This window comes from Macaca fascicularis, chromosome 3, assembly GCF_037993035.2.
Source record: "Macaca fascicularis isolate 582-1 chromosome 3, T2T-MFA8v1.1".
In the NCBI taxonomy this organism is placed as follows: Eukaryota; Metazoa; Chordata; class Mammalia; order Primates; family Cercopithecidae; genus Macaca; species Macaca fascicularis.
This window is the reverse complement of record NC_088377.1, coordinates 85760382-85783365: the sequence shown is the minus strand read 5'-3', so window position 1 is coordinate 85783365 and position 22984 is coordinate 85760382. Positions and strand designations below refer to the sequence as shown.

The window sequence follows — 22984 nt, the reverse complement described above, 5'->3', positions numbered from 1 at the left end:
GTCCCCATGTGTTCTCATCATTTGGTGAGAGAATATAAGTGAGAATATGTGGTATTTGGTTTCCTGTTCCTGTGTTAGTTTGCTAAAGATAATGGCCTCCAGCTCCATCCTTGTTCCTGCAAAGGACATAATCTCAAGTCTTTATGTCTGAATAGTATTCCATGGCATATATGTACCACATTTTCTTTATCCAATCTGTCATTGATGGGCATATAGGTTGATTCCATGTCTTTACTATTGTGAATAGTGCTGCAATGAACATACATGTGCATGTGTCTTTATGGCAGAATGACTTACATTTCTTTGGGTACATACCAAGTAATGGGATTGCTGGGTCGAATGGTAGTTCTGCTTTTAGGTCCTTGAGGAATTGCCACGCTGCTTTCCACAATGGTTTAACTAATTTACACTCCCACCAACACTGTACAAGTATTCCCTTTTCTCTGCAACTTTGCCAGCATGTTATTTTTTTCTTTTTTTAACTTTTTAATAATAGACATTCTGGCTGGTGTGAGATGGCATCTCATTGTGGTTTTGTGTTTCTTTAATGATCAGTGATATTGAGCTTTTTTTTCAAATGTTTGTTGGTTGCATGTATGTCTTCTTTTGAAAAGTGTCTAGGAATGAGACACTTTCACCACTTTCTCAAGGAAGCCAGCATTCTCTCCAACTGGGTGAGGGCCCCTTATAGCCCTCCAGTACCCTGAACTCCCAACATGACTATCGAGCAGTCTGCATTGGTTGACCATCTCTGCTCCTTGCCTCATAGACTGTGCCTTGTCCATCTGATTCCACACCCTAGCACAGTCCAGACACTCAGGCACCCATTCAGGTGTAGGTGTGGGCAAAACTGTGCCAGCCCAGAGTGGAGATGCCACTGCACTCTCCTGACCTTCCTGCTTGAGCCCAGGGCGTCACCAGTCTGAAAGCCATCCAAGCTTCTCTGCTGTTTAGTGAAGCCTTAGGCTTCCAGGCAGCACATGCCACACCCCCTTCTTCCCTTCCAGGCCCACACATCCTCTGCGCTGTCTGGCCCTGGACAGCCCTACGTTCATTTGCTCATAGCACACATACTCTCATCCAACGCCTGCCCCAGTTCTGATTTGCATGTTTGTGCAAAGGGCACAGGCTTTGGCCAGAGAGACTAACTCCAAGAGGCCAACCCTGAGTACCTGTTTGCTCACATGTAAATGGGCACATGGTAACTGCCTCCCAGGTGGGGTATTGAACGAGCCCTGGATACTTTCTCTCTGTAGTCTCAGGACATGAAGATGGACTTTCCTGTTCTTTCTTTATTCATTTTTTTCACACGGAGTCTCGCTCTGTCGCCCAGGCTGGAGTGCAGTGGCACAATCTCAGCTCACTGCAAGCTCCGCCTCCCGGGTTCACGCCATTCTCCTGCCTCAGCCTCCTGAGTAGCTGGGACTACGGGTGCCCGCCGCCACGCCTGGCTAATTTTTTGTATTTTCAGTAGAGACGGGGTTTCACCGTGTTAGTGAGGATGGTCTCCATCTCCTGACCTCATGATCCGCCCACCTTGGCCTCCCAAAGTGCTGGGATTACAGATGTGAACCACCACACCCAGCCCCTGTCCTTTATTTTTTAAAGACAGGGGTCTCACGGCCAGGCATGGTGGCTCACACCTATAATCCCAGCACTTTGAGAGGCCGAGGTGGATCACCTGAAGTCAGGAGTTCAAGACCAGCCTGACCAACACAGTGAAACCCTGTCTCTACTAAAAATACAAAAAATAGCCAGGCATGGTGGTGGCCGCCTGTAATCCCAGCTACCCAGGAGAGGCTGAGGCAGGGAGAACTGTCTAAACCCAGAAGGCAGAGGTTGCAGTGAGCTGAGATTGCACCAACGCACTCTAGCCTGGTCAACAAAGCGAGACTCGTGTCTCAAAACAAAAAACAGAGTGTCTCAGTGTGTTGCCCAGGATGGAGGGCAGCTGCGTGATCATACAGCCTCGAACTTCTGGGCTCAAGCAATCCTCCCATTCTATCCAATGCCAGGGCCCCAGAGCACCCACATGGTGCCTAACCCCACAGCAAAAGGCCCCGTGGTACCAGCTATTCCACCAGGGTAGACAGGCCAGAGTCCAAACCCTGCACAGAACCTCATACTCCAGGCAACTTCTGAGCCTCATCTTCCCCACCTAAAATGTAGAAATAGCTTCCCCCAGGGATGCCATTAGGAGGAAGGTAGGTACACTTTTTGGTTTTTGAGATGGAGTCTCGCTTTGTTGCCAAGGCTGGAGTGCAGTGGCGCAATCTCGGCTCACTGCAACCTCCGCCTCCCAGGTTCTAGCGATTCTCCTGCCTCAGCCTCCTGAGTAGCTAGGATTACAAGTGCTCACCACCCTGCCCAGCTAATTTTTGTATTTTTAGTAGAGATGGGGTTTCACCACGTTGGTCAAGCTGGCCTCAATCTCCTGACCTCGTGATCCACCTGCCTCGGCCTCCCAAAGTGCTGGGATTACAGGTGTGAGCCACCGGGCCTGGCCCTGAATGTACACTTTTTTTTTTTTGAGACGGAGTCTCGCTCTGTCACCAGGCTGGAGTGCAGTGGTGCGATCTTGGCTCACCACAAACTCTGACTCCCAGGTTCAAGCGATTCTCCTGCCTCAGCCTCCCGGGTAACTGGGATTACAGGTACATGCCACCACGCCCAGCTAATTTTTGTATTTTTAGTAGACAGGGTTTCACCATGTTGGCTGGGATGGCCTTGATCTCCTGACCTCGTGATCCACCTGCCTCAGCCTCCCAAAGTGCTGGGATTACAAGCGTGAGCCACCACGCCCGGCCTGAATGTACACTTTGAACAAACAGCCACCATACCTTTACCCAAGCTCCTCTGCTCCAGGCCCAGACCCTGCTGTCCCCATGCAGGAATACAGCAAAGGCTAGCTCCATGCTCCTCTACCCCATCCCCTCAAGAAGGAAATCACTGGGGAAACCAATCTCCTCTCCATCCAGGGTGGCTCTGGGATACAAGCTCTCTCGGTAGGGTGTGACTGGTAGTGACAGGGTCAGAGAGAGAAACACAGTGGAGACAGGCTGTGCATCACTTTAGAACACAGCCTGGTCGGCCGGGCGCGGTGGCTCAAGCCTGTATTCCCAGCACTTTGGGAGGCCGAGACGGGCGGATCACGAGGTCAGGAGATCGAGACCATCCTGGCTAACACGGTGAAACCCCGTCTCTACTAAAAAATACAAAAAACTAGCCGGGCGCGGAGGCGGGCGCCTGTAGTCCCAACTACTCGGGAGGCTGAGGCAGGAGAATGGCGTGAACCCGGGAGGCGGAGCTTGCAGTGAGCTGAGATCCGGCCACTGCACTCCAGCCTGGGCGGCAGAGCGAGACTCCGTCTCAAAAAAAAAAAAAAAAAAAAAAAGAACACAGCCTGGTCGCAACATCCAGGGCACTCACTGTCCTCAGGACCAGCCTCAGCACTCCATGAAGTCAGGTGGGAAGGCCAACCTAGGGCAAGGACCAGGCCTCAGCACTGCAGGCACTCTCTGCCCTGTCTCGTCTTCCAAGAGGTGGGAGTGATGCCCACTGATAGGGTCTGTGCAGTTGACAGGTGTCTCCCAGTAGATGCTCAAATGGTTGCTCTTTATCGCCAGTTCCATTAACTTTTTCCTTCTGAATACCCCTAACCACCAGACTGCAAGAATACTGTCTGCAGCTCCCTGGCAGCTCTAGTTCACGCCTGCCCAGAAAATACCACCTTCCTGCCCCCATCATACACGCTGGCTTCATGGAAATCCTTGGGCATTAACCGAAGAGGAGCAGGGATCATGGAGGCACCAAATCTCGGGTCCTGCTGGCTTCAATCCCACCGTGACCAAAGGCCCAACCTCACTCGTCTCTGTACAAGTTTTTGCCAAGAAAAAACTTGGTTCTTTCTAAAATATGCAGGCACTCCCCTAGTTTCTCCCCACTCTCCCGCTGCCCCAACCTCCTCATGCCCCCAGCCTGACCTTGTGACGCCTAGTAAGCAGGCGACATGCAATCTAGGGCCTCACGCCAGCAGAGAAGCCCAGCCTTCAGGCTGAGAAGGCAGCTGGAGAGCTGAAGCCAGGGCACAAGGAACAGTACATGTGTGTGCATGTTACACCACCGCTTACGCACATAACACACAGACACAGCTCACACATCAACAGTTGTTCAGAAAGGGACCAGCAGATTAACTGCCCTGGCTCCTCTAAGAAAGAGCAGGCAGCTTCCCCCCGAATCTACATGTGCGTGTGCTGGGGGAGAGGAAGGCTGGCGGTCAGGAAGGCCCATCTCCCAGCCTGATCCCAGGCAGCAGGGCTGCAGCAGCTGCACAGGAAGGCTCTGGGCCAGCCATAGCCACCTGCCAGCAAGGGCAAGCTTCTCTTCTCATGGCTGGGGCAGCTCAGCACAGCTGACCTCTGCTGGCCAAGTGAAGCACTGCATGCAGCTGCAGAGCCAGGCGCTGCTGTCTTCCAGAAGTTTCCTGACTCCTGATGTTTTGGGGATTCGAACAGTCCTTTTCATATGCCGGAGGCACAAACTGGGGCAGCTAAAATTTTTATTCTGCTGTCAAGGGGCAAGATGCCAGCTTGGAAGTGCCAAGGAGCTAAAGGGCCCAGCACTGCCAGCCCCAGAATTGTCTGTTCAGGCTGTGCAGTAAGCACCAGAGCCTCGCCTGTCCATGAAGGGTGGAAGCCTGTGCTCCACAATGTGCTCAGCTCCAGAGAGGCCCAACAACCTCAGGAGGGCTTGGCTGTGGGTCTGAATTTCTTTCCTTTGTGCTTGAAGCTGCGCAGTGGGTTCTGGGACTTCACTCTCTAAGGAGGCAAAGTCACAGGTTAGTGGGGGGAATCAGGCTGACAAACTATCCACCCACCCACCCAACTGAGAAAGACACAAAGGGAGCCGTGCCGGCACCTGGCCAACACAACCAGAAGGTGCTGCAGACAAGGAAATGGGGAAAGGCAGCTGGGGAAAGAAAAGCAGGGCCTGCAGGCAGCTGCAAAAGTATCCCTATCCTACACCAGATTGTGTCCCAGCCACCAGATTTTGGGGGCCCGGTTCTAGGGTGCCCTCTCCCGCCCTCCCTAGGGCAAGGCGCCTACACATTCTGGTGATGACAAAGAGCAGGTGGGGAGGAGTCCTGCAGCTGTCCCCAAGTCCCCAGGAGCCATACCCTGGCCTTCCTACAAGAAGACAGCTTCTTCCGCTTCTTGTGAGGGCGCACCAGGCCACGAAGAGCAGGAGGAACTGCAAGAGATGCTTACCTGAGCAGTGGGCTCACCACTACTGCTCCCATCCCTGCCCTCCCACTGATTCTGCAGCAAATTCTCCAATTCTGACCCAACTGGCAGCCTATGACATATACCTGTTCACTATCACACCTGCACAGGGCTAGGAGAATGTGAGCACCTTAGACTTCCACTATCTAAATCACTCTCCTGTATTGTTTAGATTTGTTCCAATAAACATGTAACAAGAAAGAAAAAGACACCCTTAAAGAAAGAAAATGTAGCTGAAATAAAAGTCAACAGGTAATTTCTTCACCTGTGGCCCATTACTACAGATACAGGGGGCCCACATCCCAGCTGCACCTGATCTTGGCTCTATCTTCAACTCGCCCACCCCACGGACTCCCCCAAGCCAACCACACGTGGGCCCTCCTCTTCAAGTGTCAAACATCCCACATCCTGACACCTTTCCACCTTCTCCCGGTCCTTCTAAACCTCCTGGCCACACCTTGGCAAGTGACTCCGCTATAGCAGCAGACTGGGTTCCTCAGGCCAAAGCTCTGGCCTTACCCTCTTCCTCCCTACCCACCCTCCTAACTCCCCTCCTCACATCTCAGGCCAGGACCTGGACTGGGGTCTCTTCCAGCTCACTATCCTGTGAGAACCTGGCCCCCAACACTCTCTCTGGCATTTTCATGTTCCCATCTCTTCTGGATCCTTCCTTTCCCAGTGTCCAGGTTTTTCCTGCCCTGGAACATTCCATCTCCACCCTTTGTCACCTGCAGAGCAGCAACACCACACCCGCTGGGTGGCTGCAGGTCCAGGCTGAGCAGAGCCTGTGGCACTGGGAAGGGTCCTGCACTTGCTGCCCACAGCCTCATCTCCACCACTCTTCTCCTTCAATCCATTTTAGGCATAAAAGTCACACATACTCATTACCAAAAACATCTCCTATGAGACACTGAAAGAAGTCATTACCCAGAGCCTGCCTAAGATGAAGAGAGGTCCCCAGCTTTAAAGGTCACATAAAGCTCTAGCCCGGGCTGCACCACAGAAACCAATCCCAGGGTCCTGACCCCATGCCTACACTACCCCCGCATTCCTCCCACCACCACTGGCTCTTCTTTTGCCACCTTTTCTGTTTAGGCCTTATAGTGTTTGTCTCCCTGCTGACTGTTCTTACCCAGAGACTCCACAGATGCCTCTTCAGTGGCTGCTAATCTTGAGTCTTTTGCAGCTCAGGTGGCTTTCTCTGCCTCCTGCCCATGACTCTCTCCCAAACCTGTTCACTCCCTTTGACCCATGGATAGCAATTTGGCCCAGCTCTGGAGACCACCTGGCCTGAAATCCTGGGTCTGCCACCCACTCTGCACTACCTCAATTTTCTCATCTCTAAAATGGAGACAGTGACAGCTAACCTGTGGGACCAAGCAAACAAGTTTAGAAACACGGGGTGTGCCTGTTTACATGCCCGTGTGCTGCCAGCGTCTCCAGGTCCTATTCTGCCTGAGCATCCCCAGCACCAAGCACAGGGGCTGATCCAGCAGCGGAGAAATTAATGCCACTTCCCCAGCCTGCTACTTCCTGCCCCGTCAGGCCACACTCACCCAGGTAGTCAGGAACATGGCCCAGGTGGGGCTTCACCACTGCGGGGTGCAAAGGTAGGTCATGCCGCAGCAGCTGGAGGTCCCTGGGGTTGTCTTCAAAGTATGTCTGCCGGGGGAAGAGGGAGAGCCACAGTGTGAGCATCTTTCTTGTGTGACTTCACAGACTGAGCTTTCAAAGGATAACACAGTCATGTGTTTCAAAAGGCATGAGGCACCTGCTTCTGCACATTTCTCACACCTCCCGGGAGTGGACGTTTCTATTTTCCCTTCTCCACGACACACACGGCAGTATCCTGCACCACTTTTTGCTGGGCATCACCTTACAGACTGTTTCATATGGACACACAACCAACCTCGTTCCTTCCCATGTAACTTTCGGCTCTGGATGCACCTGAGCTTACCTAGCAAGCCCCCGATGGTGGCCCCGGGCTGTTTCCATCTTTTGGTTCCATGATAATGCCATGAGGAATGCAGACACATGCTTGACCGTGCACATTCACAAGTGTGACCAAGATTAAGTTCCAGAAGTGGAATTTTGGATGAAAGGACACATGAGCTTGTAATTCTGCTGGACAGTGTCCATCATAAGGTTGTGCCAATTTACCACCAAGCAGAACAGACTGGCTTCCTTCCATTTCCTCCCTTTCTGTGCCAAAGGCCAGAAAACAGCCCAGTTCTCTGCTTCTCACCACTCGGAGCTCAGCGAGTCTCCAAAAAAGGGCAGCCGTCTAAGATTTGTCCCCTCCTCACTTCCCATCCCCTCACCTTAAGCTTCTCAGAGTGCAGAAGCTCCTCCTTGATCTCCTTCAATCTCGCCTCCCGAATGGCCTGCTTAGTCACTGAGCGCATGGCATCCTGGGGGTGGACACTGAAGGTCAAGACAGTGAGGCTGCCCCAAATCCTCCCTCACGCCTGGATGCTCAGCAACAGGGTGCAATCCCTGGGCCACAGTCCCTCCCCTCTCATTCCCCTCCCCACCACAGCAGCTCACCCTGCAGCGATAGCGGAAGCCCTCGATCTCCTCCATCCGGAACTGGTAGGGGAGCAGAATGGGGCCCCTGTTCTCTGTGGAGAAGAAAGCAGTGAGGGTCCCACAGGCTGAGGCCTTAGGACAAGGTCTTCAATGAAGGTCTCCCGCGCCTCCTTCTTGGGGCAAAGCTGCAGGGGACCCACCGCCTTCCTGGGATGCCAAACATGTAGCTTCGCTGTACCTGGACCTCTTACAGTGATGACCCATCTGTCCGTGTGTGTGGATGGGGGCCTGTGTGGCCCCGAGCCCACGAACCCGTCACCCACTCTCTTCTCCTCTCCCAAGGAGTACCCCATAGTATTCCTTGGGAGTCAAGGTACCCCGTGACGATGGCCACAGAGAGCAGTCTAGGATCACCCAGCACCCTGGGGTCAGGTGGTGTCCTGAGCTGTCACAGCAGCATGTCAGGTCACTCAACGCTCATGAGGCAGACAGTAAACATGACTTTGGACAAATTACCTCAATTTGTTTATCTCTCAAGGGGAACAGTGCCTGCCACTCAGGGCAAAACAAGGATGGATGGTGGAAGTGGCGTGTCATACTATGTTGTGACCTCTGTCATCATCATCATGGAATTTTAAAGCATTGTGCGAGAAGCCTGGCCCAGGCCCACAAGAGCCAGGCTCTTACCTCCACTGAGAAGCTCCTCAATCTTGCCTAAGTGGGACTGCTCCGTGGGCAGCACAAAGGTTAAGACTATGCCTGGGTTGTTAGCGCGTGCTGTCCTGCAAGGAGAGACAGTGCAGCTTGCATCTCCAACCCGCAGGCTCTGTACAGTACACCCCAAGTCCCTCAGCGTGCCCACCACACAGGTGCCTGGGCCATCACGCTCCTAGCCCTCCTACCTGCCGGCTCGATGGATGTAGGCCTCAGGGGTTGGGGGAAGATCAAAGTTGAGCACAGCAGACACATGGTGGAAGTCTATGCCCCGGGCCACACCTGCCTCCGGATCAGAGGCCCTGCAGAGATAACTCAATGTCAGTCGGACCCTTCCTCTCCTCTGGGCAGGTATTCACAAGCTGAATCAGCAAAACTTCCTCTAAACAATGCCTGTAGATCATAAGACCCTGACATACAGAGGACTCTTCAACAACGGAACCGTTCCAGGAGTCAGGGTTTCCTGGGGCAGCCTGGAGCTTTGACATGGAGCCAAATCCTGGCCTGACCTCCGTTCTGGGACAACAGCAGAACTCAATGCCCTACATGGTGATCTGAGAACCAACCCTGAGCTAGTCAAGCCTTCAGGTGGAGAGACTGGAGAGTTGGGGGGTTCCTTTTCCCTTCAGAAATATGCTCCCTGTAAGTCACAGCCACATGCAGGACATGCCATCTCCCCTGCAGGGCTCTGCATGCCAACAACCCCACCAGTCTTGCCCTTCATGCTGCATATGCAGTGTGCACCATCCACACCCTTCTTTATATCCAGGCAGCTGAGCAAGAACCTGCAGGGCTTTCTGGGCTACACTACCAGCCAGGCCTGGAAGGTTTGGCTCCCTGCTCTGTGCACTCCAGTTTTAGTCTTCCAAAAAGCTAAAAGAAACCAGTCTTTCTGGGGAGGGATGGAAAAAGAGGCATGGACTCACTTGTCCCCTTTGGGTCCTCGGCCCCGACGCTTGCCCTTGACCGGGGCCCCCAGGACTTCGGCATCAGTTGCTATGACACAGTCGTAAAAGCCTTGGTTGAACTGTGAGATGATGTGGCACCTGCAGCCAAGAGTGGACAGAGAATCAGCTCGGCAGAGCAAGCTTGAGGCCCCTCTGCCATCCCTACTATCATAGTAACCATCACCCTTTCCTACTTTTTCCTCTTCTTAATCTCTTTCCCTACTTAATCATTGTGCCTCAGTTTCCTCAGCTGGAAATAAAATAATGACAGGGTTTTGTGTTTTTTTGAGACAGAGTTTCACTCTTGTTCACCAGGCTGGAGTGCAATGGCACGATCTCAGCTCACTGCAACCTCCACCTCCCGGGTTTAAGCAATTCTCCTGTTCCAGCTTCCCGAGTAGCTGGGATTACAGGCGCCTGCCACCACACCTGGCTAATTTTTGTATTTTTAGTAGAGACGGGGTTTCACCATGCTGGCCAGGCTGGTCTTGAACTCCCGAACTCAGGCAATTCGCCCACCTTGGCCTCCCAAAGTGCTGGGATTACAGGCATGAGCCACGGCGCCCCGCCATGATAGGGATTTTGGAGTTGGGAGAAGTCAGTCAGTATCAGTTACATCTCGAACCTGGCCCCTACTAAGTGCTTAAGAAACAGAACATTAACTGGGTCCCCTTTCCATCTCTATCTTCAACTTATCTCAACCAAGATGTTGGCTGTAGCAAACCTGGAGCGCAGTGGAAGTTCGCCATTGAGCACACAGGTGGGAATGCTGAACTGCTCCAGGAACAGGCGTAGCCGGTAACTCCGCTCTAGAGTGTTGACAAAGAGCAGAGACTTGCCCCGAATCAATGACAGCTTGAGCAGGGCATACAGCAGCAGGAATTTGTCTTCCTCAGTCTCACAGACCACCTGAAACTGCTGTAACTGGTCTGGCCCAGGCAGCTGGGACTCCTGTAACTTAAGGGTAACCTGGGGAGAAAACAGGCCTGTGGTCAGAAAGGAAAAGAACGCAGAGATGGTATGGCCACTTACTCACCAATCAAAGCATCAACACTTTAGTGCAGGGCAGAGATGCATTTAAGGATTCCTGGCACCTTAAGTCTCCTCCAGTTTTGTAACCTAAAACCCCAAAATGCCCTAATTGTTGTGGTATATAGAGTATACCACCAAAACCATATATAAAATACTTCCAAGCACAGAACAAAGAGAAACACATCAATAAAGGACTACATCGAGGAGGGAAGGCCTACAGCAACACGCCTTCTGAAAGGTAAAGTTTACTTAAGATGAGAACCTTGGCCTTAGAATTTTCACTCTGCTGCTCAAAGCTGCCCCTGAGGGGAGGTCCTTGCTCAGGATTTTAGGCAAAGTATGGCCTGAAATGGGAGACATCCCTGTGGACACTGGGAAATATACAGTGATTTTAGACCACTGACTTTTAGTGCCTCAGGACCAGGGACGAGACACTAAGTGACAACTGTCCCACCCAAAACACCAAAGGCTCCCCTAAGGAGGAGCATCAAGATCTTTGAGTGCCCCCATGCCTGCAGCTCCAGACACTTCCATGGTGCCTCTTACCGGGTTATGTAATACTAGCTCCTTGAGTGCTTGTACGTCCTCATTAAAAGTTGCCGACATGAGAAACGCCTGGTAAATCCGGGGCAAGTGACTGAAATGAAAGAGTCCAGTGAGATTCCAGCTCCAAGGGCCACTAATTGTAGTAACTGGCTTCCAGCCACCTGACTCTCGTCCCAATTCCTACTCACAGATGTTTCCACTAGGAATCACACCCACTTCTGCCTTACCAGAGGAGACTCTTGAGCTCTTCTTCAAAGCCAAAGGAAAAAAGAAGATCAGCTTCGTCCACCACCAAAAGCTCCAGGGAGTCACGAAGTTTCAGGCTGTCTTGCTGCAAGTGGCTTAATATGCGAGATGGGGTCCCCACTACCACATCTGGCTTCTCCATCAGCATAGCTCTGCAGGTGGGCAACACATCAATATCAGGGACAATGTAGCAGCTGGGATCTCACCCTGGACTTGCTCTTTTTTGCCACACACAAACTCAACCCCACAACTCTGTGTGGCTTCATTCAGGTACCGCTTTGCTGCTTTTACCCACCTCTGAGAGGCTGAGTCTTCGGCAGCTGAGACATTGGCCACTCGGACATCCCGAGCACAGTAGGTAGCCAGCTGCTGAATCATGGACTGTGCCTGCCGTGCCAGTTCCTTGGTAGGAACAAGAACAAGGCCTCTCACTGCCTGTTCTACCACCGGACCTGTCTGTAAGAATATGAATTAAAGACTTTAGCCAGCAGTGCACATCACTGTGTCCACCTGATGCTTTTCTCTACCCGTTCCAGTCTAACTGACCCATCGCTGCAACCCTACTCAGCAGTATTTTGATTATCTATCACTCTGCCAGCCTCAGAATACAGAGTGGAGAGTTGTTTCCTCAGGCACTGACCCTCAAAAAGAATAACGTACTCTATGTTTATGAAGCTACTTTAAACGTACTAGTTATGAAGCTAAATTCTCACAATAATTCTATAAGTAGAAAAAAGAGATGTGCTCCCTTTTTATGTTAAGAAACAAAATAAAGTGCTTTGTTGAAGATTACGCAAAGGTTGGTGGTAGCAGGGCCTGGACAAGGATCCAGGTAACCTGAACTACTACAGCCCAGAGTGTCTGCCACAACAGCACCAGGTTCTCAGGCCGGCCTGCACGGGTACAGGACCAAGAGAAAACCTCCGACAAACGGGAACAGCCCTTCCCAGGCTTTTGGAGCTCGCCTCCTTCCTCCCCTCAGCTTTCTCGTTACCCACCGCCTTCCTGTGGAGCAACAGCTGCAGCATCGGAATAGCATAAGCTGCCGTCTTGCCGGAGCCCGTGCGGGCCCGAGCCAGGAGGTCCTTCCCTTCTAGGGCCAGTGGGATGGCCTTTTCCTGGATCAGCGTAGGTCGCGACCAGCCCATATCGGTGACAGCCTAGGAGAGACCAGGAGTGCGGCTCAAGCGGCGCGAAGAGTGATGGCGCGCCCCGCGGAGCCCATAAGCCGGCTCCCCAGCCCTCGCGTGTACCTGCAGGAGCCGGGGATCGAGGCCCATGTGTTCAAAGCCCAGTGCTTCTGAGTCCTCCATGGCGCTGCTCACTAGCGACAGCACGCTCGCACTGCAGGAAAAAAGCCACGGACGCGGGGGGCAAAGCAACAACCAATCAGCTTCGGAGACACCGTCACTTCCCGGAAGTGCTGGCGCCTAGGCTTCCGGTGTTCGGGCGGAGCTCTGCGACTGCGCAGCGCCAGCGACTGGGTCTAGGAGGAGGCGGTGGAGCGGCCGTGCTGGGGTCGAAGGGGTCCTTATGACTGCAGAGCCGCCCCACAGACTCCTCCGGCGTTCCCGGACGCCGCTGACGCACCTGATTCTCGCGACCTGCAGGAGAAACCTCGGCCGGAGCCGAGGGCCGAGGGCCGAGGGCCGAGGGCGTGACGGGCACGACCGTCTTCCTGCTTGGTTAGGGTTAGGGTCCCGCCGGGCACACCACCCTATGATGGAGCCACTGAGATCGACTGGGCTGAAGGGAACCGATTGGAATAATGAGCCATGGCAGCAACTTTGCCTGAGAGAGAGGAAGGGCGGGTTGCTGTAGGGCTCCCTAACCGGGCTGCCTATCAGACACCTACACAGCTTGGTTTCTGTTCTTTGTGTCCCAAGTCTGACTCGGGTCGCCAGTTAAGACCCGTGTCAGACTTCTGACCTACAGACTTGCGTCGTTTTAAGCCACTAAATTTGTGATAATTTGTTACAGTAGCAATAGGAAACTAATACAGGTGAGGACCAAGAATCCTAATCACAAATCTTTTTTTTTTGAGACATGGTCTCACTGTTATCCAGGCTGGCGCGATCCTCCCACCTCAGCCTCCTGGAAAGCTAAGACTACAGGCACGCACCACCACGTCCAGTTAGTGTGTATGTATGTACGTACATATATGTGTGTGTATATATATGTATGTCCCCCTTCCCCCTCCCTTCTCTTTTCTTTCTAGATGGGGTTTCGCCATGTTGCCCAGGACGGTTTTGAACTCCTGGGGCCAAGTGATCTGCATTCCTCGGCCTACCAAAGTGCTGGGATTACAGGTGCGAGCCACCCCTCCTGGCCCACAAGTCTTTCAGTGTAGAAGAGGGAAGCAGAAGAGGTCAAAGTGGTGCCATGTGAAGGCTCAACCCACCCTTGCTGGAGGAAGGGAGCCAGAGCCAAGCTGGAAGAGGCAAGGAAACAGACCTTTGTGATTACATTAGGCCCATCCAGATGATCCAGGATAATCTATTTCACAGTCATCTAATTAGCAATTTAATTCTCTTTTGTCATGTTAGGTAACATATTCACGTGTTTCAGAGTGGTAGGCCATTATTCTGCCTACCATACCACCCAACACAAATCTACATTAAGACTGTATCTGAGTGTTGCACAGGAATCTATGTCAACAAGCTTCCAGGGTGATCCTGTGATAGTATCCTATATGATGCAGCCCAGCATCTGAATACCAGAGACTAGCATCTGGCTGTTAGGTTAACAGATCAGCTCATGCACCAATGGGTAGTCATGCTGGGACCAAATGATGGAGATAGGTACAACTAGTCCCAGCGAGAGCTGGGGAACTGGGCTGGGATATAGAGGATGTTAAGAATGGAGTGTCCTCCCAACCCCAGAACTTTTTTTTTCTTTTTTTGTGGTAAGGAGGGAGAAGGCTGTTTGGCAAGGATGTTGTAAACTCTGAGAAAGCAGGAATTTCGAAATAGAGTCAAGGGTAGTATTCAGGGGAAAATCACCAAAATTTTTGTGTACCCTAACTGCTGTTTTTTTGTTTGTTTTTTAGACAGAGTCTCACTCTGTCGCCCAAGCTGGAGTGCAGTGGCACTATCTCGGCTCACTGCAAGCTCCGTCTCCCAGGTTCACGCCATTCTCCTGCCTCAGCCTCCTGAGTAGCTGGGACTACAGGCTCCCGCCACCACGCCCGGCTGATTTTTTGTATTTTTAGTAGAGACAGGGTTTCACCATGTTAGCTAGGATGGTCTCAATCTCCTGACCTTGTGATCCGCCTGCCTCGGCCTCCCAAAGTGCTGGGATTATAGGCATGAGCCACCGCGCCCGGCCCCTAACTGCTGTTTTTTAAAAAACTTTTTAGGTCACAACCTATCTGCAAATATGACACACCAGTATGGAAATCCTCATTCTTCTCACAGCCACCAGCTATTGGCCCATCCACTGACTATCCCAATTCCACCTGTCTCATCAGTGGAAAGGTGAAATGTGTGCCCACTTTTTCCTCACACCATTCCCCTTTCTATCAAAAACTACCAAGAGAAACCCAGGACCTACCAGAATAGTTAAGATGTGCTCCATTGTGTCTACTGCCAGCCAAACCTGTTGAAGGCCAGCTCAACCTTAATCTGTGCCTTCCTGTCTTCTCACAAGCTTAGTCTGATTTGCCGACTAGATTTCTAGTAACAGCCACAGAGCAGAAATGTGTCCCTCCCAGTATGTCACATAATCCCCAAAAGCTGCAGGCCAGAATTCCACAACATGTAACTAGTTCAAAGGACATGATTTTTCTCTGCATTAATTCCAACATGAGGAATACTGAAAACTCTTTAAAACATCTGAAGAATTTCAGCAATTCACAATTCACCTTACTGGACTGTAACACTGTTATCCAGATTTAGAAATATGAGGATATAAAAATATTAAATGGAAAAGCCTAGAGAACTAAAATTTTTTTTTTTTTGAGACAGAGTCTCACTCTGCCCCCCAGGCTGCAGTGCAGTAGCTCGATTTCTGCTCACTGCAACCTCCTCCTGGGTTCAAGCGATTCTCCTGCCTCAGCCTCCTGAATAGCTGGGATTACAGGCACACACTACCAAGCCTGGCTAATTTTTATACTTTTAGTAGAGACAGGGTTTCACCATGTTGGCCAGCCTGGTCTCAAACTCCTGACCTCAGGTGATCCACCTGCCTTGGCCTCCCAAAGTGCTGGGATTATAGGTGTGAGCCACCCCACCTGGTCCTAAATTGCGTTTTTTTTTTTTTGGTTTTTTTTTTTTCAGATGGGATCACTCTGTTGCCCAGCCTGGAGTGCAGTGGCACGATCATGGCTCACTGCAGCCTTGACCTCCCGGGCTCAAGTGATCTTTCCATCCCAGCCTCTCAAGTAGCTGGGACTATAGGCGTGTTCCGCCAGCTAAATTTTTTGTATTTTTTGCAGAGACAAGATTTCGCCATGTTGCCCAGGCTGGTCTCGAACTCCTGGGCTATAGGATCCACCCACCTTGGCTTCCCAGAGTGCTAGGATTACAGGCGTGAGCCACCGTGTCCAGACCACATGTATTTTTAAGAGTAAAAATAGCCAGGCACAGTGGGGTATACTGTAGTACCAGCTACTTTGGAGGGTAAGGTAGGAGGATCACTTGAACCTGGGAGCTCAAGGTTGCTTTGAGCTATGATGGCACCACTACACTCTAGCCTTGGGGACAGAGCAAGACCCCATCACCCATGCCCAGCCAGCTCACACCTGTAATCCCAGCACTTTGGGAGGCGAGGCGGGCAGATCACCTGAGGTCAGGAGTTCAAGACCAGCCTGGTCAACATGGCAAAACCCCATCTCTACTAAACAAAAATTAGCTGGGCATGGTGGCAGGTACCTGTAATCCCAGCTACTCAGCAGTCTGAGGCAGGAGAATCTCTTGAATTCAGGAGGTGGAGGTTGCAGCGAGCCAAGATTACACCACTGCACTCCAGCCTGGGTGACAGAGTGAGACTCCATCTCAAATAAATAAATAAAATAAAATAAAATAAAATAAAAATACAAAAGTAGCCGGGTGTGGTGGTAGGTGCCTGTAATCCCAGCTACTCAGGAGGCTGAGGCAGAATTGCTTGAACCTGGGAGGCAGAGGTTGCAGTGAGCCAAGATCATGCCACTGCACTCCAGTCTGGGTGACAGAGCAAGACTGTCTCAAATAAATGAACATAAAAATTTTATATATAGAGAGAGAGAGGTATATATATGATACAGGACATAAATAACAAAAGAAGAATTTAGTTCTGTGGGTCAGGTAATTTAATAAATATTTCAAATAAATATATAATAACTGAAATAAAATGTCAAGAATGGGGAACTAATGGTATTAAGTTTTATACAGAAGGGCATGAGGGAAGTATATTTGTTCAAATTTATGATTCAGATGGCTAAGAAGGTACTTAATTTCCTCAGATGATATCTTGCAAATGTGTGTTCTATTTGGTTGACCTTTGCAAATGACTGAGCAACCACCCTGTGTATTCCCATGTCCCCTAGACTGCCTGTTCAAGCCAAGCTTTAGCACCACGAGTCCATAGTGAAGTCCACTCCAGGTCATCTGCATAGGCAGTCCAGGCACCTTTCCTCTTTTCCTTTAGGTGCCTCCCGTCTGCCCTCAACATCTTATTTCATCTCAAACGCAGCTATTACAACATGTTTTATTTCACTGGAAAATTCTGCAAAGAACCAAATCTGGTTCCCTCGAAGAAAACATTTAGCACAGCTTAAATAAAAGTTGAGAAGGAGGGTAAGAGTGCATTAACCCATGCTAGCTCTGTTGCTACCTTACCTCTGACTCTGAGGCCCTGTGGGATGAAAAGCAGGTATCCAAAAGAACTCTGCTTGGCCCTCTGATACAGCCTTGAGATCAGACCCAATGCCTGCTTTCTGGCCCACAGACCACTGAAATCCTAGGAGCTGCCATGGGAGTAACCAAAAATGTGTGAATAAACTGAATGCAGAGGCTGAGGCAGGTGGATCAACTGAGATCAGGAGTCCAAGACCAGCCTGGCCAACATGGTGAAACCCCGTCTCTACTAAAACTACAAAAATTAGCTGGGCGTGGTGGCGGGCACCTGTAATCCCAGCTACTCAGGAGACTGAGCCAGGAGAATCATTTGAACCCGGGAGGCAGAGGTTGCCAGTGAGCTGAAATCATGCCATTGCACTCCAGCCTGGGCGACAAGAGCAAAACTCAAAAAAAATAAATTAAAAAAACCTAGAATGCAGAAACTGCATGGGTGTTTGGAGCTAGTCACAGGCAGTAACACTTCTACTAGGAAGGAAAATATATAATTTATCCAAAAATAGTTCTAAGATATAGAAAAACATTTCAATCCTCTAGGGCCAAGACCTGCCCCTTATTTACATTCACAAAGCCACTGAGTGAACCCAGAACTGACTAGCAGACAGTGAGGCAGGGCCTGCTCTGTGGCGCATGCCAGTCACCTACTGCGTAAGTGGACAAAGAGAGCAGAAGGTAATGGAGAGAGTTTTCATTTGCTTATTTAGTGAAAAACAGAGGAAAATCACTTGAGGCAAAAGAGGCAGGACTGAGTCCTGGGTTCTGATTCCTCATAAGCCCTAAGACAGATTTTGAAAGATTGGACTAATGTCCTGTGTCCTTAAGAACCAGGGTTGGCAAGTGGCTGATCTGAATGGTTTGTGGCCATGGAACCAATGTGACTTATTCTTTTTCATTTTTTTGCCCTAAAAATCCAGGTGGATAAAGGACTGTGTGGGGAAAAGTACCAAATAAATGAGGTAAAAAGGAAGGGTCATACAAAGAGGGCACTACACCAGCTTCTTGGCCTCAAAGAAGCTCTTGAGGTGACGCATCTGCCAGATGCCAGTGAGGATGAGGATGACAGTCTGAGCAATGGACCACCATAGGACCCTCTGGTTGGTGCTCTCGCTTGTCAGTCGGAAGCGCTCTTCACGATACTGTGTGGGGCAACACAGGGTTAAATGAGCAGGAGAAACAGTCCCTGGCTGTTGTGAGGTCCCTCCCTGCATGTAACTACTCAACTCCAGGGCCAAACTCCTTTTGGAATACTACCTGTGACTCCATTAGGAGTGCTATCGTCTCCCTAATGAGGCTGCCCCAAGAAAGGGATGGGCTGTTCCTCCACAAGCATCTCTGTTGGGACTGAAATCATGATCCTATCATTTCCAATGGCTATTACTAGATTGTGAACTATTCTTTCTTCACTTTATTTTATAGAGCTTAAAAACGACTACTGAAAGCGAAATGTGGCACATGCATACAATGGAATATTAACCTTAAAATGCTATAACATAGATGAACTGTGAACATTATACTCAGTGAAATAAGCCAATCACAAAAGGAGAAATACTGAATGATTCTGCTTATATGAAGTAGCGTAGTTGGGATGATAGAGACAGAAAGTAGAATGGTGGGTATCAGAAGAAAAGGAAACGGGAAGTTATTGTTTATAATAAGTACAGATTTGCTGGGTGCAGTGGCTCAGGCCTGTAATCCCAACACTTTGGAAGGCTGAGGCAGTGGATCGCCTGAGGTCAGGAGTTCAAGACCAGCCTGGCCAACATGGTGAAACCCAGTCTCTACTAAAAACACAAAAATGAGCCAGGCATGGTGGCACTCGCCTGTAATCCCAGCTACTCGGGAGGCTGAGGCAGGGGAATCACTTGAACCTAGGAGGCGGAGGTTGCAGTGAGCCGAGATCACACCACTGCGCTCCAGCCTGGGCAACAAAGTGAGACTCCATCTCAAAAACAAGACAAAACAAGTACAGATTTTTAGTTTGAGAAGACGAAAAACTTCTGGAGCTGGATGATGGTGTTGGTATCTCAACATTATGAATGCACTTAATACCACTGAATTAAAATGGCACATTTGGTGTTATGTGTATTTTACCACAACAAAAAGTTTTGATAAAAAAGCAAAACAGGCAGGGCACGGTGGCTCACACCTGTAATCCCAGCACTTTGGGAGGCTGAGGCAGGCGGATCACCTGATGTCAGGAGTTTGAGACCAGCCTGACCAACATGGAGAAAGCCCGTCTCTACTAAAAGTACAAAATTAACCAGGCGTGGTGGCGCACGCCTGTAATCCCAGCTACTCAGGAGGCTGAGGCAGGAGAATCGCTTGAACCCAGGGAGGGGGAGGTTGCAGTGAGCCAAGATTGTGCCATTGCACTCCAGCCTGGGCAACAAGAGTGAAACTCCATCTCAAAAACAAACAAAAAATCTATATACACCAATACCTTTCATTCCATTCTCTGCAGAGCTGATCTCGCAAGCAGAAACTTGAGTAGGTATAGTGGGTATAAAGGTCAACTGACCTCTCCAATTACAAGGAGATATGCACTTACCCTTTGGTAATCCTGCTCCTTCTGAATCTGTTCCACTTGATCAAGCAACTGGCGGGCGCGGAGCTGTAACTCCGTCAGCTTATCTTTTGCAGCAATCTCAGGGTAGTTGTTGGCATGCTCCCCAACCTGGATGTCGAGATGCACACGCTACAAGGAAACATGGAATGTATGAGTGGTGGGGCCTCCAGTTGTCTGTTCAAGGGTATGGAACCCACTATTGTCCCTGGCTGTGGAGCAGAGGGCAACATCTGTCTCCCCGATTCTGACTGTGCTACAAAGTGTCAAAATGATGATAAATCAAAATTTGGAAACAAGTGAGAGATTCTAAGCTGAAGCCAAAGAGAGAATCCTCTTACCAGTTTGCCACCAGCGAAGAGAGCCATCCTGGTAGAGTTGGAGTGCAGACAGATTTGATGGTCACCGGGCGTGTGGGAGGTGAACGTGAAGCGGCCCTCCGAGCCGTACTGCCGGGACAGCACCACCTGCAACATGTGTGAGTGAAGGCCCCACCTTTATACCGCAGCCTGTCCAGGTTCAAGCTCCTGTCCCTTGAGGGCTCGACCAGGCAGTGCTTTACACCCCACGGGAGCTCCACTGAAGAACGGCTGCGTGGACCAGCGCCAGCCTTACTTTGCCGTCGGGGTCCTTCACTTCCACATGCATGCCCAGGCCAGGGGTCGAGGGCAGGAAGACCTCCTTCTGCTTATCCCACATCTGGGTACGATAGTTGCCTGCGGGGCAGACACATAGTCACGACCCGGCCCTAGTGGGCCGCCTCTCCGCCCGGCCCTCTCAGACGTGCGGTCCGGGGCTCTAGGCAGGGGGCCTTGCGTCCTCGGGGCACCCCTCAGGCTAGGTATGGGGCGGGGGCAGCGACCCGGCTGGGCTCGGGAGGAGAGAGAGCCGCCGAGGGCTGAGCGGGGTACCAAGGGCCTCCCCACCCTCAGCCCGCCTGACCGATGACCATGGTCTCGTCGGGGATTTCCTCGATGAAACAGCGCTTCTCGGTCTCGCCGATGTGGAAGTAGAGCCCCCGGGCGCCTGTGGCGCACAGCGCGAGAAGCAGCAGTACTTGCCGCCCCATCGCCCGCAGAAGCCCAGCCCGCACACCTGCCATCGCGCCTCACCCCCTAGGCGCCTGCGCACATCTGCGCACCGCTCTGCGCCTGCGCGCCACCCTAGCGACCCTGAGAGTTAGGGGAAGAGGACGCCTGCGCAGTGATATCCAATCGCCGTCTCCTGCAACCCCTTCCGTACCGAACACTGCCGGGCTCCGCGCCACAGTCCGGGACCCACCCACCGCCGCAATGACGTCAGAGGGCGCATGCGCAATGACGTCCGCTTTCAATTTCTCACCCCCTACGCCACAGCTTACCTCCGGCATCTTGCTGGGGAGACGCGCCTGCGCAGTCACGCCCGCCCTCGGCCCCCAGTTAGCGATTTGGGTTTCAGAATCTGGCCAGGCTAGGTGGCTACGATGGCCTGAAGCGTGCCTTTTGGGTTCTCAGCGCGGGCTCTCGAGTGTTTTCTGTGCCAAAAACAATGAGGAAGCCCTGTGATGTTTTTCTTTGCGTGTTCACCTATCTGACTCGTAAGAACCAAGGCTGAATTCAGACCCACACCCTGTCACGTCGGGAGACCCTGCCGCGCCGAGCCTCTGCGAGCGGGCATTTCTTGGGTAGGGACTAAAAGCCCAGTGCTGCCATAGTTTCGGATCATTCTTTTAAGAAGCTGGGGCCGGGCTTCGTGGCTGACACCTGTAATCCCAGCACTCTGGGAGGCTGAGGCGGGCGGATCCCTTGAATCCACGAGTTCCGGACCAGCCTGGGCAACATGGTGAAACCCCAATTTCTACAAAAAAATAAAATAAAATTAACCGGTATGGTAGTGTGCGCCTGCAGTCCCAGCTACTTAGGAGGCTGAGGCAGGAGGATCGCTTGAACCCAGGAGATCGAGTATGCATTAAGCAGTGATCGTGCTCCAGCCTGGGCGACCGAGCGTGATACCCTGTCTTAAAAAAAAAGGTGGAGAGTGAAACGAAAACTTAGGAATAAGTAGGGTCATGGAGCTTGTTTACATCCCCTAGTTACAGCACACCCTTTTGAAAGTGAAAAACAAACTAGAATGTTACTTAGTAGGCATGGAATCAGAGCAAAGGAAGATTAAAACTTTATTTTTATCAAGGCCGGGCGGGCGCGATGGCTTAAGCCTGTAATGCTAGCACTTTGGGCGGCCAAGGCTGGTGGATCACCTTAGGTTAGGAGTTCGAGACCAGCTGGGCCAACAAGGTGAAACCCCCGTCTCTACTAAAAATATATTTTATCAACAGAATTTCCAAACATATAAAAGTAGAATAGTTACAATGAACTTTCATAAGAGACTTGGGCATACCTGGATTTTGGTATCCGTGGGAGTCCAGGAATTATCCCCCTCGGATCATAAGGGAGGACTGTACTCATCATCCAACTTCAACAACAGTTTGCTGCCTTTCTCATTTCATCTATCCCTTTCTGCATTTTTTTTGAAGTGCTGTATATTAAAGCAAATCCTGTACATCGTGTCATTTCACCTATAAATACGTCAATGTGTGTCTCTAACAGATAAGGACTTTATACTATTATCACACCCACCAAAATTTTAAAAATTATTTAACATCACTTAATACCTAGTATGTGTTTAATTTCCCCCATTGCCTTAAAAAAACTTTGTACATTAGATTAATTAGGGTCCAAACAAGGTTTACTTACTGCATTTCATAGAAATATATGTCTTTTAATATATAACAATTCCAGCTGGGCACAGTGGCTCATGCCTGTAATCCCAGCACTTTGGGAGGCTGAGGGGGAAGGATCACTTGAGGTCAGGAGTTCAAGACCAGCCTGGCCAACATGGTGAAACCCTGTCTCTACTAAAAATACAAAAATTAGCCAGGTGTGGTGGTGCACATTTGTAATCCCAGCTACTTGGGAGGCTGAGGCAGGAGAATCGCTAGAATCAGGGAGGCAGAAGTTGCAGTGAGCTGAGTGGTGCCACTATACTCCAGCCTGGGCAACAGAGTGAGATTCTATCTCAAAAACAAAAACAGGGCTGGGCGCAGTGGCTCACACCTGTAATCTCAGCACTTTGGCAGACCAAGTTGGGCAGATCACGAGGTCAGGAGTTCAAGACCAGCCTGGCCAATATGGTGAAACCCTGTGTCTACTAAAAATACAAAAATTAGCCGGGTGTGGTGGTGCTCACCTGTAGTCCCAGCTACTTGGGAGGATGAGGCAGAAGAATCACTTGAACCCAGGAGGCGGAGGTTGC

General features: G+C 50.9%; 2 protein-coding genes across 3 annotated transcripts; both read right to left on the bottom strand.

Annotated features, from left to right (window-relative positions):
* Positions 1 to 4541: 4541 nt before the first annotated feature.
* Positions 4542 to 12622, bottom strand: DDX56 (DEAD-box helicase 56). Its single transcript, XM_065542021.1, has 14 exons — positions 12550 to 12622; positions 12295 to 12456; positions 11592 to 11752; positions 11278 to 11448; positions 11051 to 11141; positions 10197 to 10441; positions 9452 to 9571; positions 8714 to 8827; positions 8499 to 8593; positions 7830 to 7903; positions 7604 to 7693; positions 6839 to 6944; positions 5177 to 5250; positions 4542 to 4817 (listed from the first exon to the last, which is right to left on the bottom strand). The coding sequence occupies exons 1-14, from the start codon at positions 12607 to 12609 to the stop codon at positions 4740 to 4742; spliced, it is 1641 nt and encodes a 546-aa protein (XP_065398093.1). The 5' UTR covers positions 12610 to 12622; the 3' UTR covers positions 4542 to 4739.
* TMED4 (transmembrane p24 trafficking protein 4) lies at positions 12549 to 20832 on the bottom strand. 2 transcript variants are annotated; one of them, XM_015447476.3, is made up of 5 exons: positions 20636 to 20832; positions 20309 to 20409; positions 20035 to 20160; positions 19679 to 19825; positions 12549 to 12640 (listed from the first exon to the last, which is right to left on the bottom strand). In XM_015447476.3, the coding sequence occupies exons 1-5, from the start codon at positions 20793 to 20795 to the stop codon at positions 12581 to 12583; spliced, it is 594 nt and encodes a 197-aa protein (XP_015302962.2). In that variant the 5' UTR covers positions 20796 to 20832; the 3' UTR covers positions 12549 to 12580. The 2 variants fall into 2 exon arrangements, with proteins under 2 accessions (XP_015302962.2, XP_005549728.2); XM_005549671.5 differs by lacking the exon at positions 12549 to 12640 and adding an exon at positions 16566 to 18266.
* Between the last annotated feature and the right edge of the window lie 2152 nt (positions 20833 to 22984).

Coding starts and splice junctions, on each gene's coding strand:
- TMED4 (XM_005549671.5), bottom strand. CDS start 20,795: ATGGCAGGTGTGCGGGCTGGGCTTCTGCGGGCGATGGGGCGGCAAGTA. Junction 20,410..20,635: donor CGACGAGACCATGGTCATCG/GTCAGGCGGGCT, acceptor TCTGCCCCGCAG/GCAACTATCGTACCCAGATG. Junction 20,161..20,308: donor TGAAGGACCCCGACGGCAAA/GTAAGGCTGGCG, acceptor CACATGTTGCAG/GTGGTGCTGTCCCGGCAGTA.
- DDX56 (XM_065542021.1), bottom strand. CDS start 12,609: ATGGAGGACTCAGAAGCACTGGGCTTTGAACACATGGGCCTCGATCCC. Junction 11,753..12,294: donor TGTTGCTCCACAGGAAGGCG/GTGGGTAACGAG, acceptor ATATTCTTACAG/ACAGGTCCGGTGGTAGAACA. Junction 11,142..11,277: donor GAGCTCAAGAGTCTCCTCTG/GTAAGGCAGAAG, acceptor CTTTCATTTCAG/TCACTTGCCCCGGATTTACC.